At 40.4% G+C, this 11,784-nt stretch overlaps 1 protein-coding gene across 4 annotated transcripts in view; it reads left to right on the plus strand.

Moving 5' to 3' along the window:
* Nucleotides 1-7,241, plus strand: part of LOC145462857 (putative ATP-dependent RNA helicase DDX60) — a 31,401-nt gene extending 24,160 nt beyond the window's left edge. For all 4 annotated transcript variants that reach the window (XM_081446492.1, XM_081446493.1, XM_081446491.1 and 1 more), the window contains 9 exons: nucleotides 30-230; nucleotides 573-677; nucleotides 1,488-1,632; nucleotides 1,863-1,978; nucleotides 2,470-2,623; nucleotides 3,019-3,299; nucleotides 6,205-6,356; nucleotides 6,527-6,589; nucleotides 6,995-7,241. In XM_081446492.1, coding sequence (XP_081302618.1) covers nucleotides 30-230; nucleotides 573-677; nucleotides 1,488-1,632; nucleotides 1,863-1,978; nucleotides 2,470-2,623; nucleotides 3,019-3,299; nucleotides 6,205-6,356; nucleotides 6,527-6,589; nucleotides 6,995-7,106 — 1,329 coding nt within the window. In that variant the 3' untranslated portion in view covers nucleotides 7,107-7,241. The remainder of the gene's footprint in view (nucleotides 1-29; nucleotides 231-572; nucleotides 678-1,487; nucleotides 1,633-1,862; nucleotides 1,979-2,469; nucleotides 2,624-3,018; nucleotides 3,300-6,204; nucleotides 6,357-6,526; nucleotides 6,590-6,994) is intronic.
* Nucleotides 7,242-11,784: the final 4,543 nt, after the last annotated feature.

The raw sequence follows: 11,784 nt of genomic DNA on the forward strand, positions 1-11,784 counted from the left end.
TTGACATTCCCCTGTTCTATTACTTTCAGATGTCTGGTAGAGCGGGTCGTAGAGGTTTCGACCCAGTGGGGAATGTTGTTTTTTTTGGAGTTCCTTACCGCAAGGTCCAACGCCTCATCACAGCTAACATCCCAAAGCTTGTCGGGAACTTCCCCATCAACGTATCTCTGGTACTGCGCCTGCTCCTGATGACGTCAAAAGGAAACGACAAGAAAGACGCACTGACCAAGGTTTGTGGGAAAGATTTAGAGAACTTCCTCTTATGTCAAATATTTTGATAGCCGAGCTTAACTCATTGACGTTTTGAGCGTCTTTTTGTTTGTCTAATGAAGGACAAATGCGATCATGGTTAACTTGCACTTTTCGAAAAGAAACCGGGACGAGTCTCTTGTATTACACTGTAATGGTTCGGGACCGGATTAAGGAAACCAAATCTTAATTAGGATCTCCTTACCACTTCTGCTCTCAATAAACATACACCGAGTACAAATTCAAATACGCTACATCAGGTCATTAAATCAAAAGAATAAGAAACTAATTTTAAACTGCTTTGTTCATTCTTTTATTTCCAGGCTCTAGCATTGCTGTCTCACCCATTCATCTGCCGAAAACACCCGGAAATGGAGAGTCAGATCAAGAAGCACTTTCTCTTCAGCATCGAGCTCCTTGCTAGATTGGTGAGTGACAATGCATGAAGATCCCTCACCGACTTAGATCAAAACTCCACCACAGTTTCTTGCAGAATATAACCTTTCCATAGCCTTTTTTTTTTATATCCCTCTGAATTTTTTTGTACTCAATTTCCCTAAAATAGCAGTACCTTGCTGTTTAATTAAGTCAATAATTCAATACAACTTTTTAGAAGCACGACGTTTCCTATCAGAAGCCTTCTCTATTGATATCTTTACTACCGTGTGTGATCTTGTTTCCCAGGGGGGAGGGAGAACTCCCATGTGAAAAAGTCGGGGATGCTCGTGGGAAACTTTTAATTAAACCTCTTGACGAGACCAATCTAGGCGTAGCAAGAGCTTAATTTGACCCCTAAAAGATATCACTGTGGCACTACGAAGAAAAGCATAACCGCGTTCTTTTTTTATTGTTTCTTCGAATGCGACCCTAAGAGATGCATTGACGGCTGAAAATAGTAGCGTTTGCTCCTGAGCATCCTTAGTGAGACCAAAACCCCGTAATTTACGAGACGAAGAGCATCCCCGACCTTTTCAGATGGGATCCTCCCCCTCACCCTCCCCCACCCCGTCCCCCTCCCCTCTCCCTCCCCTCCCCTCCCCCTCTAGTCTTTTGTCTGACCTTTCATCGTGTTCACGATCAAGCATGTGGTATAAGATGCACAACAAGTAGCACAAGAAATTCCCATAAAAAAGTAAGAAATTCCTATAATAGTACGAATGACAGGTGTGCACCCATTCCCCTTTTATGTTGTACAACGAGGCAGAAGAAAACGCTCTCCATTGCTCATCCCTTTGCAGAGTCTTATAAACAATGAAACTGGAGCTCCTCAAGAAATGGCCGGACTCGCCACTCATCTTCATTATCACGAACCGTCCAACTATGTCTTGGTCAGTTTTCTGCAACGCGGGCTCTTTCATGATCTTTGTCAATCAGGATTAAAAGGTAAGGACAGCTTCAATACGATCTACCATGCATATTCTCCTTTTTGATTCACAAATTGTTACTAGAATGGCGAAGGGAATATTTCCTACCTTCTCTAATGAGTCCCTTCTCACCATTTCTCTTTCTGTTTCTTCCTTTCTCTCAGAATCAAATATCAAAACGATTGCCATCATGATCATACGATATTCAAATGCATTTATTGTGTTTTATTTTCTGTCTCTCTGTTGCAGGCAAATTTTCTGAAGATGTCATGAGGAAAATGGTTCTTATTCTGAGCCACTTGTTTGGTAGAAAATTCCTTCACGCTTCTTTCAAGCGAAGAATCCACTTGTGCCCGACGTCAAAAGTAATAGTTTCATCATAAGCTCTTTTTTTCGTTGTTTTTCTTTTTTGGCTTTTTCTATCAGATCCATTCATCTCATTGAAGAGTGTGAAACAGGACGTAAACTAGGTTTAGAGTCCAGTTAGATATGTCCAACACAAACTTCTGAGTCGAAATTACTTATATTTTGTTTGCTTTAGCGCTCCATACAATGTCAAATTTATTTTCAAGTTAATATGTGCGTCACAATCAACCAGTTTCTAGAATTCTTTGATGGAGGAAAAAGGTTAACGCCGCCAATAATAAATTTGTTGCAACAGAACAACTGAAACACGAAAACTTTACAACATTGTTTTAATGCATTTAGATCTGCAATATCAACAATCTTTAGCTTATTTGTTGTTCCACCTTTGATGGATAATTTATCATCACACCTCTCTGACCGCTCACAAAAGCGTTTACTAACGATTACAATTGCGTAAATGTAGCATTTATGGTTTTATATTCCCTTTAAGGTAATTTTGGAAGATCTTCCTGATGACTTTGCAGAAGCACTTCAAGCTTATAACCGTCAGGTTACAGATGTCTTCAGCCAGTACCTCAAAACTGTGGCCGCGGAACCTGAAAAGGACCGGGGAGAGGAAAATAAACTCCCTTTATCAGGCATAGGTATAAAAGAGGAACACGCTGTCAGCTATTTATATACCAGTTATATAAACGCTTTAGAGTGGGATGCCATGGATTATCCCACCAGTCACTTGTATTTTCTCGATAGAAATTACAGAAGTGAAACACAATCGATGCCGTGCATGATGGGAAGGTTGGGTGTACCGTCGAGTATACAATGGCTGTCCTGTATTCTGAATGGCTGTATTTTGTATGGCATGGTATAAATACTACTGTACGCAACTTTCGTGATATACCATGGAATATACCCCGGGACCAACACCGAGAGGAGGAAATAAACTCCCTTTATCAGGGATCAACGAGAACGCTACACATGATGTATATCCTGATATTTACATCAAGTGCTATACATTGGTTAATTCTGTTTTCTGTTGCAGAATTCCCAGATCAGGCGAGCATTACCGACCTTGTCGAAAACGACACCATCAAACGCCTTGCACGCTCTTCAATTGTCTACTCTGCCTGTTCGTCATTCGCTGCACTGTCAGGGAATTCAGACTTACATCTGCATTCTACTGGCCAAAAAGCAACTGTTCACTTGGAAAGGGAAGAAAGCGTTGGCGAAGGAAGTGAAGAAAGTGAAGACGAATCTGACACTGACAGTGACGAAGAAGAAGACGAGGAAGAACATCGTGAGCCAATTGAACATTTGTTGAAGGTGAGACAAGCGACAGTCATTAGTGCAGAGTGCACTGTTGGGGTGGTGTAGGGGGCTGCTGTTCGCTAATGAACTAACGCCATAAGGTGTAAACTTTAATGTTTGTTTAATTAATTAATTTCAATTAATCAATTAGCCTTGCAGGAAGGAGGAATAGGAAGGGTAGGTACCCGAGTGCACTGCGCAAAACATGTCATACTTACGCTGGTTTCTTGCCAGCGTGACAAAGTTATATCTTTGTGGTGCTATCCTTGTGGTGCTATTTTCTTAAGAACAAGAGCAGTTTGCTCGAAACGCATGCGCAGATAAGTTAGCCTTGAGTGTCGACCACTAGTCCAGTTCTGGCTCTTTCTCCGTCACGCAATGCTACCGTAACGTTGCTTGACAGAGATAGGGCCAGAACTGGTTTATTTTGAGCGGGGATAGCAGCTCTATTTCAGGTAACCTCAATTCTCCCTTTTTAGTGCAACGCTACTGTGACTGCATATCTTCTGGAATTACCCCTAGCTCAATTTAAGGAATTTCGTCTGCTGTACTATTGTGTGTTCCAAGGTTTAAATAAAGAATGCTTCTCTGTAGCGGCTTATTTATTTCCTCTTCTATGAAGGGAGCAAAAACTTCATATTCAGCCGAAACTTTCCCGCGTTCGTTTGTTACATGTAAAATTAGTAAATTTTTGACCCAAGAAACTCGCAATTATTGCCGCACACTCCGCGGCCCCTCATGAGACCGCCAATTAATTTCATCAGTCTTTGACGTGACTCTCTCATCGATGTAGGATATAATTTCGACCAAGTAACGATCTCTACCTTATCGAGTTTTTGTCCGCTCGTATTCTGCAAGGGGAAAAGGCCTAGTTGACCGGTGTCTGACATTTGCAGACTGCAGACTGCTTACTGTAGAATGCAGACTGCTTCCTGCAGACCGCAGACCGCAGACCGCAGACCGCAGACCGCAGACCGCAGACCGCAGACCGCAGACCGCAGACCGCAGACTGCAGACTGCAGACTACTGATTACAGACTGCATACAGTAGACCCCAGACAATAGATTACAAGACGTTGACTTAGGACCGCTGGTCGCAAATATTGAAGACCGCAGAGCTTAATCCGACACAAATCCTTGTCGTATTGAAATTATGACTCTTTGGCCGCGTAAAAGACAATATGGGTGTGTGTTGATAGACAAGTGTCAACTCTCAAGTTTACTCGAACATGACCAAGGAAGGCATACTGAGGTATGATTACGAGCCGTTTCGCTTACAATAGCATCTTTTTCAAACGACAAAAAAGGAAATGAACGTAATAATGAAAGACGCGCGTTCACTTCGATATAGGTGCCTGGTAATTATTACTGTCTGTGGTGTATCAGCATTCACCGTGGATAGTAATCTTGAGAGTTACAATATCAACACATACCCATATCGTCTAAAACGTGGCCAAAGAGTCATAATTTCAATACGACAACGATTTGTGTCGGATGAAGCTCTGTTGTCTTCAAGATTTGCGGCCAACGGTCCTCAGTCAACGTCTTGTAATCTACGGTCTGAGGTCCACTCTGTAATCTGAAGTCTGCAGCAGTCTGCGGTGTGCAGTCTACATTCTGCAGTCTGTGGTCTGCAGTCTGCAGTCTGCGGTCTGCAGTCTGCAAATGTCAGACACCGCTAGTTGACTACCTGGGGAGAGAACGGCAATGGTGAGGACCCGTGTGACTACTGTATCAGAGCCCTAAATTGCACTCTGCACTATCTGAGATTGTCTCACTAGTTTCTATATCGTGGCTATTTCTGGCCACGTTTGCACGCGAATCCTAAACTACTATACCGGGAATCATTGTATGGTTAGGGCTTGCCTGAGATACTAAACCCGTGTTGTGATTGGCTGATAGTAGGGTCGGAGTTTTGCATTATGTCTACGGGCATTTATATCAGCGATGCATATCCATGCGCGCTCAGTTAGCCCTCACGCTACAGTGGCGGATCCAGAGAGGAGTGGGGGGGGGGGGGGGGAGGGGGACGGTTTTGTTTTGCTTGCCCTGCCGGCTTTTCTTCCTTTTATGATTTCTTCTTTTTTTTTACCCTAGATCCGCCACTACGCCAACTGAATGCAATGCTATTCCTATGTTTATGCACTAAACATTCCCTAATATACCTTATCACGGTTTTCGACGCCATCTTTCCGGGTAGCCAAAACGGTCAGAAATTACAGTGTTTGTATGGGAATCCGAATTTTACACAATTTGTCAATCGCAATGTTAAAATACTAGGTGGAAGATTGTTTTCATCAAGTTTGAAGGATCTAGCTTGGCTAGAGGACGCTCAGTTAATTTTTCTTATTTCCCATACATTTGTAGATAAATTCGGCTAGGTAAACGAGGTTCGCGCGAGAAAAAATCACAGACAAATGTACGGAAAATTAGAAAAATTAACTCAGCGTCTTTTAGCCAAGCTACATAAAAAAAATTTAAATTAAAATGTATCTAAATCCTCTTCACAAACACTTCAAAAACGCCAGGAAGCGGCCGTCATTTCGTTAACAATCGCACACTGCTACGCTACTCACTATCTATCACAGAATAGATAGTGTGTAGCGTAACCAATCAGAGAACGGCATTCGTGATAGGACGCTAGTAGATTTATACTAAAACTCGATAGAAACACGGTACACGTTCTCCATTTCTAAATTAACACTTCCCTTGTTAACACGACTTGTTAACGTTGTCGTGCGACGAACTTCGGAACGTGAATGGCTAGGGGAAAATTAAAAACAGGTAGTTTTCCTCATAACTTTGGGTTGTTCAGTTAATATGGTACTGTTTTAAGTACACCTACCGTTCAGTGGAGAAAGATAATTTTAAATTTAACTGTAAGAGACAAAAAATAAAATAACCGTTATTTTCATTTTCAGATTATTCGTCAAGATGTCTACACAGATATGAACGTCGTTCCCATTCTTCCTCTGAAGAAATACAGCTCAACCGGACGTGTTCAACATCTGAATGCTTATGCACTGGATTTCTTCAAACACGGATCCCAGAAAGTTATCGAGAAAGAGAATGGGTTAGTAATTAGCACAATTATTCACGGCATTGAATTTCTTCGAGAGAGTGTGAAGCTCATTTTCAGTTATTTCCTCTGGTTGTTCTTATATCCTGATGAGAGAACGGCTCTACCATTTTCTGCACTAAAAGATTTTTCTTTTATGATTTACTTAATGTTTTCTCTCGTAGAATCAAGGCCGGCGAGGTTTTCTCGTTGCTGAAGGACTTTTATCTCACCATTAGATCAATCAGGTAATACTCTTTTTTAAAACAGACTACTGATAACCCTTGAGAGTGAAGACTTTACTCTCACGGTCCCCTCTCCACCCTGGGGTAGCGGTGAATTAAAATGCTGGGGAGGGGGAGGGGTAGCCCTTTGATATACCAGTATCGCATCCGGGGGAAACTAGAAATATTCCTAGTCGCTTCATCCTTCAGAAACCGGAGATAAGCGCCGGCCGTTTTGCCTACTAGACTCGAAAAGGGACTTTAAGTTATGTTTGGATAGCAGGCCGTTCACTGAAAAGTTAGAAACATTTTTTGTATAGCTACACTGCCTTAAAAGAGTGATGGTGATAGTAACGTATCAGGTAACATGTCAAAAGTGCTGTCAAATTTATTATAAGGAAGTAATTTTCTTGCTTTCTTGTTTCACAGTTGCTCTTTGGAAGAACTGGGACCCGAAACTGACAGTGTTGTGCTCGCCTTTAAGCAGTTGGCCCGGGAGTTTGGAGAGAAGTTCAACAATCAGTTTGATAGCGACATATGAGAACAAATTTCAGAAAGTTTTTTTCTGCTTATAAGCTGTCAAAATCTTCAGTTAAAAATTCTTTCTAGCGAGGAAACTTAAACTTACGATTATTGTCAGAAGTTTTAAAGAAAAATTTAATTTCGTTAATTCTTTTTTTTTTTTCAAAACAAGTTTAATGAACCGATTGGATTGAAGTTAATATATATCTAAATAACTAAATAACTAAATCTATCTAAATGAAATAAAAGTTAAAGTTATTGATAGTTAAAGTGTTAAGTTAAAGAAAGTGTATTTGCAGTCTGTTAGGGTGCGTGATTCTCGTTAAGTAATTCACTGTTCTGTTTTCACGGACATGTTTGGGAATTTATCTTGCCGTTAGACTGCAAGTAGCCCCTCTTTCGCTTAGTCCGTCGGTGTCGCTCGACGGGTTAAGCGAAAGAGGGTCTGCTCGTAGTCTATCTTGACCTGGCTATTGTCCAACATGAACAGTTAGTAATGAATGAGTCAACATTCATCGTGTTCATGGCCAGTTCGATAATCTGATTGGCTACCTCGCTGTTGACTATCCGCTGATATATGTCATGATCGCGCCGGCGTTGTCTTTGAAGAGAAAAAAAGAGAGACCAACTAACAAGCTTGATATGGTGCTGAAGAGTACCATAGAGGTAGGATTAGATACTAACCATGCCTAAATACGGCCAAATGTCCGGCGATATCAGAGCGACTTGATATGTAATGGTACCAGGACTGTGTAGAGTCCAGTTTGGTCTGTAATCATGCAAATGATTAACCAAACTAGAGAACTGTGTATAGCAACCTGTTAAATCGCGATTGCGGGTACGATTACAGACAGAGTTGGATAACGCCAAGTCTGTTACCAAGTTTGACCAAACGAAGCCTGTCTACGATTTGTCATCTCATCTGAAAGGTTTGGGGATATGGATAGGTCAGTCACAAGGACGGACCAAATAAAGCACGCTCGCCACGACCGAGTTCTTACTTGTCCATTTAACAGAAAGTTGGAGACAAGCTGTTGACAATAATTTAGTGGTTGCTACCGCTTTTATTGATTTTCGAAAAGCCTTCGACTGCGTCTCTCATCGCACCCAGTTACATAAATTGAAAATCAAATTTGGAATCGAGAGCAACCTTCTCTCTTGGCTTACAGATTATCTGCACCACCGGACACAGGTTACGGTTGTGAACTCCACTCAGTCAGAGGAGCTAAATGTGACATGCAGCATCCCATAAGGATCGGTACTAGGCCCGTGTTTGTTTAGTTTATATGGGCTAATCATCTTAAGGAATTGAGGAACAACTTTGTCAATAAATTGAGCTTACTGAAAAAGTACTCTTCTTGACCTATACTTTAAGGTGATTCTCCCTTCAGTGACATACGGCATCGCTATCTGGGGGAACTGTAACAGCCTGGATTACATTAAATCCCTGCAAGCACTGCACTGTCGTGTTGGGAGGCTAATTTTTAATTTGCCACGAGACACACCATCAGTACAAGTTATGGAACTCACATAATGGGACTCGATTAATGACGTGTATAAACGAAGTCTTGTCAAACTAATCTATAACATAGCTAGCGATAATATGCCCGCAATGATTTCAGATTTAGTTGCATGGCGTAATAGTCCGTAGAACTTAAGAGGACATAATAAGGACGTCGTACCACGATTTTCCACTTATTTCATGAAAAATTCTGTTTCTTACAGAGGAGCTGTACTGTGGAACTGTGTTTCAGAATATTTTAATGATTCTTGTAATTTTAAACAATTTTATTCAAAGGAAAAATCTAGTCCGATATTTAGGGAAATCAGATTTGCGATAAAGTAAGTTAATTTCTTATATTTTATTCATTTATGGTAATGAAAGGTAATTAGATAATTAGATAATTAGATACATGACCCCTCGAGCATGTAGTGCTTAAACGATAATCGTGTTTTAAATAAAGGATTTTACTTACTTTGCTTGACTTACGGAAATTCTATTATTAAAAATATCGTTATATATTGGACGCTTTGTCATTGGACAACTGAGCTGTACATGATCCAATTGTTGATAACCAATCACTGGAAGTCGAGAATTTTGTCATAGTCACGAGTTCTCATGAAATCAGGATATTTGGCAAGGCTTGCAATTGGCTAATTGCGACTTGGCTGACGGTGAGTAAGCAACCTTGAGTGACCATAACATAGGAAAATGAAGGCTGCTTGCTGCTTATTTCATAATACAAACCATGACGGTAACTTAACAGTTGCTCGTTATTAAAATTCCTTCTTAAATATTTGAATATATGAACTGCTGTTTCGTTGAAGGGAAGCTTCCGAATATAACACTTTTCCTTCCAACCATTTTCACAACTCGACGAGCCTTTCAAACAAATTAGCTAAGAAATCTCGAAAAAATCTCGGCCACCTGAAAGATTGGAAATGATTAACCTCTTATTAACCGAGCGCGAGAGTCGTATTGGGGAATATTGGCCCGAGGTCGTGGCAATACGTACAAAAACAACAACAACAACAACAAACACTTTAATAGCTGACACAATTACTGGTAACCCAGTAGTTTACATTGTGGGCTATATAAAACAAAATATATAAAATATATTTAAGAAAGTATAAAAATATTAATTAGAAACTATTTAAAATTGATTTAGTTAAAAAAGTGTTAAAATATTGAAGAAGTTAAAATATAATACAGCATGCACATAAAATATATTCGAATATATTACAAGACATTTTCAACACGTTCTAGAGACGGTAAAATGTTCACGGTCTGAATTACTTTGTAAAAAGTTGTTCACTAAAAGTTTCTTAAAGTTTCTTTCATGTGTGATAGTTTTAAATTTGTCGTCTAGACAGTTCCACAGGTAAGTGGCACTTGCATGAAATGTTCGTAGGCCTGCGTTGGAGCGACATTTCGGCATCGCCAGATGATCATGAAAAGAAGCTCGAGTATTATAAGAATGGGTGTTTTGAACATAGGTTCTATAACTTGTAAAATAATGCGGACACTCCCCATTCACAATTTTAAACATCATGCACAATTTATTCATGCGTATTACATCATCAGTTGCCATCCGCTGTAGCTAGTTTCCTGAACAATTGAACCGAGTTATCGTGGAAACTAGCGTCTAATGTTAACCTACTACAGCGTTTCTGCACTCTAAGTATTCTCAGCAGTTGATCGTTAGGGGCGTTACCCCAAGCCGAGCAGCAATATTCAAAGACAGGCTTGATAAGCGCATTAAATAACAATTTTCTGCAGAGGAGATTAAGGTAGCCTTTCGCTCTTTTAAGTAGATGAATTCTAGAGTTCAATTTCCCAATTAAATATTCAATGTGGTTGTGCCAGCTAATGTGCTTGTCGATCTTGACGCCCGAGGGCCAATATATATATTCCCCATTGCGGCTCGAGTAAGCTAGGTTAGTGAATAGTTTATTATATGGCTCTAATTTTTTTTATTTTCAGCTTTTGGAAAACAAAAAAAAATACACGACGTATGACCGTTTCTAAGCAAACGGTCGGTATGGCAAAATCCTCTTCAAAAAGAAACCAATCGGAGCGCTCGAATTTACCTCAAGACGGATAAGTACTAACTTCGTTTAGGATGTACCGTCTGTTCAAACATTTTATACTTCTTCACTGATCTTTCCTCCATTGGACTGTGACAGTCTCTGACAGATGAAAAGGCAGATGTTTTTCCATTGTATATAATACGAGAACTTGATTGTACGATTTAAGCTATACTCACATGGTGACGGAATAACTAGCCGAGATAACACAAGTTTCTTATTGAGATAAATTCCGTACTATTCCGTACTTGGCATTTGAATCAGTTACGTCGCTATATGAACCGACTAGAGTGTCTTTATACCTCAGCAGGCAAGGTCTGGTGGTGTTTAAAATATAGCAGGTTAGATATTTTGCATAAAACAAAGATAATTAAGGCCTAAGCTAAGTTTACAAACAACATCGCTCGATCTTAATTTGTAACGCTCTTCTCTAATCACTTTTGACCCCTGCAGAGTTCAATACGGCGACAACTCGTTATTTGGTATCTTCGGGGCTTTCAACAGTCATATAATCATGGAGGAAGAGTACATGCTTATTATCTCGGTACCAGCACTGCTCTTCGCCGTTGGTCCTTTTGTAGTCCTCTTCGTGGTAACTGTGTGTGAGCCAAAGAAGAGTATCAGGAACAATCTGGGACAATTTGAAAAGACAAAATCAATGAAAGACATTGATGATGCAGATTGCAGTTCATCATTTCGCCAGCCTTTGTGTTGTTTTCTATATTTGTTTCTGTTGATGTCTGGAAGTTTGGCGACGTTGTTCTTTCAATTGTTCCTGCTCAAAGTAAGTTACATGTATAACCCACAAACGCAGAAATGTTCTCGCTTGCTGTTTCACGCCGCCGATATTAGTCACAGCTGCGAACAAAGTGACGGAGCGAAGGAGTGCTTTAAATACGATGCTTGGAACAAGATTAGCGAGGGTACAATTGATTGCGGCAGCGCTGCCGTTCAGAATGGAACCGCAGATGTGATATGTTATAGAAATGTCTTCAGCGTGGACTTAACTTCAGATGTCAATTACAGTGGATTTCAGCTTTCTATGGTCGTCCTTAATGCGGCTACAGGTGCCGTTTTAACATTAGCAATAAGTAAACTTTACTTGAATG

This window comes from Orbicella franksi, chromosome 12 (assembly GCF_964199315.1).
Source record: "Orbicella franksi chromosome 12, jaOrbFran1.1, whole genome shotgun sequence".
NCBI lineage: Eukaryota > Metazoa > Cnidaria > Anthozoa > Scleractinia > Merulinidae > Orbicella > Orbicella franksi.